We start from the raw sequence: 2,861 nt of genomic DNA, 5'->3' as shown, positions 1-2,861 counted from the left end.
CAATGGGGAGGGGAAGGGGTAGCTGCAGCCCGGGAGCACCGCTCCCGCCGCGGGGGCCCGCCGGTCCTCCAGCCCCGGGACCTGAGCTCGGTGCCCGGTCGGGGCCGCCCCGGGGTCTGAGCTGCCCAGCCCCTGCCCGAGGCCGCCGGCAGATGCCCGGGGCCGGAGCTCTCCCCTCGACAGGGGAAGGGCCAAACGATGCGGCAGGCTGCAGCAGCTGCCATATCTGTGGCGTTTCCGAGGCCGAGTGGCTCCTCACCCGACCCTTTGGCCGGCCGTGCCATCCCCCCTTGGCCAGGACCTCCCCGGCTGAGGTTTCAAGGGCGTTCACTCCTTGACGGCATCTCTGAGACCCTCCCGACCCTCGAGACCCAGCAGAGGGAATTCAGCCCTGCCGCTGCAGCTGTCTGGACTGACCGGAGCTTCCTTGGACCACGCTCAGGTCGTGTTCCGCGGATCAGCCGCTGGCTCACCAGCGACTGGCTGCAGCCCCTCCCTGGCTGGACAGGCCCGAGTTCAGTGGGGAGCTGTGGGGCAGCCCCTCTCGGCTGGGTGTATTCCCGTCTCTGAACCCACAGGCCCTTGTGCTGGTCCCCTGCAGCCGGCCCTTCCTTGCTCGGTGGCTGCCGCAAGGTCACTGCCATCCCTCTTGCCCTGTTTGTTCCTCTCCAGGTTTGTGCTGCTGCGTTCTCCCCTGCCAACTGAAAGTGTGTTTGATGTTTGCAGGGAGCTGGATGGTCTGAAGAGGGGAGCTGTGGGGCTCTCTGAGGAGCCCTGGCACTACCAGTGAGGCAGCATCATGCTGGCTCCGAAGAAAGGCCTACTGTGTAACCTCAACCACATCCATCTGCAGCACATCTCCCTGGGGCTGCACCTCTCCCGGCACCCAGAGCTGCAAGAGAACTCTGGCTCCATGGGTGGAGGAGACCAGACTGGCTGCAGCGACTCTCCGGAGAACTATGACCAAGTGGATGCCAATTCTAACAATCCCTCCTTGAAGTGCCAGTGTTGTGAGTGTCACACTCAGCAGCCGGTGACGTTGGGTCTCCAGAACCAGGCAGCTCAAGAGGATTTCCCCTGCCTGCATGCTGGAGAGGAGGAGGTGGCTTCCCCTTGTGATGCCCCTTGTGATCTGGCTTCCTCCTCCTCCTCTGTCAGCAGCTGCTCGGATTTCAGCTTGGATGACTCCCCAGTCTCCGTGTACTGCAAGGCGTTCTCCAGAGAAGAGTCCCAATCCCCTGAAAATCGGCCCACCATCAGTCCTATAGAAGATGCCCAGGATGGCAAGTCACTAGCTGACCAGGGTAGGACAGGTGATGGAAGAGATGCCAACCTCAACCCCCTGGTGCTCCAGGGACCAGACACCCTGGCTGGAGAGAGCCCGGACAGCCTCTGCAGCAGCAGCTTGCTTGACTCCCAGTGTGATGAGACCTCTCCCAGCATGGCAGCACAGGAGACCACCAGCATCTGCACCGACCTAGACCCTAACTGCAACCCCCTCCCTGACCCCGATGCTGTGCCTCCAGCTCCGCCAGCACCAGGACGGTGGGATCCCAGCCCGAGCAGAGCTCCTGAGCTGCAGCCCCGGGCTGGCAGCCTCCCCCCACCTGTGCCCCCCCGGCCCCGGAGATGGCTGCAGGTTCTCAGTGGGCACAGAGCACAGCAGCCGCTCTTGCCTGCACGGCCAGCAGAGCCGGAGCCTGCCTCAGGTGACCTCTGCAGAGACACGGGCAAGAAGACCATCACCTCCTTTCACGAGCTTGCCCAGAAGAGGAAGAGGAACGCCGCTGGGCCCACTCTTGCCCAGGCCAGGGCTGACCGGAGCGACTGGCTGATTGTATTCTCACCTGACACGGAGCTGCCACCCCCCAGTGAGCTCCTCTCCAGTGCCGTGGGCCAGGAGCCAGCCTGGCCCCAGCTCCAGCACAACTGGCCAGCCAGACCTGCCAGCTCCAGGCAGAGAGAGGTGACAACGTTCAAGGAGCTGCGGTACCGCAGTGCCTCCAACAAGCCCAAGAGCCAGCCACCTGGCGAGTGGGCAGAGCCAGTGCCATCTCAGCACCCCTCTGCACCCCTTGAGACGGCCGTAGGCAGTGAGGGCTTAGGCTGGGTGCCACCCGTGCCTCTGGGTGGACAGTTGCTGGCATCTATGGACAGCCACCAGCTGAAGAGGAGGAGATCCCGACCAGGACTGCAGCCCATCGCGGAGGGGCAGCCGGGGGATGCAGAGGAAGGGGGGCTGCCACCACAAAGCTGTCTTCCGGGAGAGAAGGGGCTGGGCTCTGGCTGCGATAAAGATGCCCTGGTTCGGAGGCTTGGGAGTCCTGGTGGGGACCCCTGGGTGCCAGGGATGGTCGAGAGAGGAGAAGAGACCGGCGGGGAGGGTAAGAGTTTGGGTCCCTTCCAAGCTGGGTGCAGGAGTGTCACCCTTTAGGGGACTGAGCGGGGCAGGGGGGACCTGCAGGCTCTGGCACAGCGGCCACATCTGAGGCTGCAGGACTTGGGGGGGCAGCCAGTTGCGGAGGCAGTGGGTGCATGTCGCAGCTGCATGCCGAGCCGGCCTGCTCCTTGCTAGCTGGCAAGATGGTTTCTGTGCCCCTCGAGCACTCTGTGCCAGGCAGGGCCGAGGGGCCGCTGCTGCCCTCCGCTTCTTGCGCGCATGGATTTTCCCCCTCCACATCTCCGGCTGCGCTCGGGTGGGACCCCTGAGCGTCCCCCCAGTCCCTTGGGGCTGCCCTGGCCTGTCCCGGCTGCCCAGGGCCGGGGCGGCCCCCGCCGAGGCGGCACCTCCTCACCCCGCCCGGCCCACGGGCTCCCTCCGAGCCCTTCCTCTTCCCCGTCCTTCCCCACCGCGGGGCCCG

General features: G+C 65.4%; 1 protein-coding gene across 1 annotated transcript in view; it reads left to right on the top strand.

Moving 5' to 3' along the window:
* Positions 1-799: 799 nt before the first annotated feature.
* The window catches only part of RUSC1 (RUN and SH3 domain containing 1), a 6,701-nt gene continuing 4,639 nt past the window's right edge, over positions 800-2,861 (top strand). The window contains exons 1-2 of the mRNA XM_010564155.1: positions 800-1,871; positions 1,938-2,384. Of these exons, the coding sequence (XP_010562457.1) occupies positions 800-1,871; positions 1,938-2,384 (1,519 nt within the window). The remainder of the gene's footprint in view (positions 1,872-1,937; positions 2,385-2,861) is intronic.

Source organism: Haliaeetus leucocephalus, unplaced genomic scaffold (assembly GCF_000737465.1).
Source record: "Haliaeetus leucocephalus isolate CR32 unplaced genomic scaffold, Haliaeetus_leucocephalus-4.0 Scaffold175, whole genome shotgun sequence".
NCBI lineage: Eukaryota > Metazoa > Chordata > Aves > Accipitriformes > Accipitridae > Haliaeetus > Haliaeetus leucocephalus.
The sequence above is the reverse complement of the archived record's forward strand: the minus strand, read 5'-3'. Positions and strand labels throughout refer to the sequence as shown.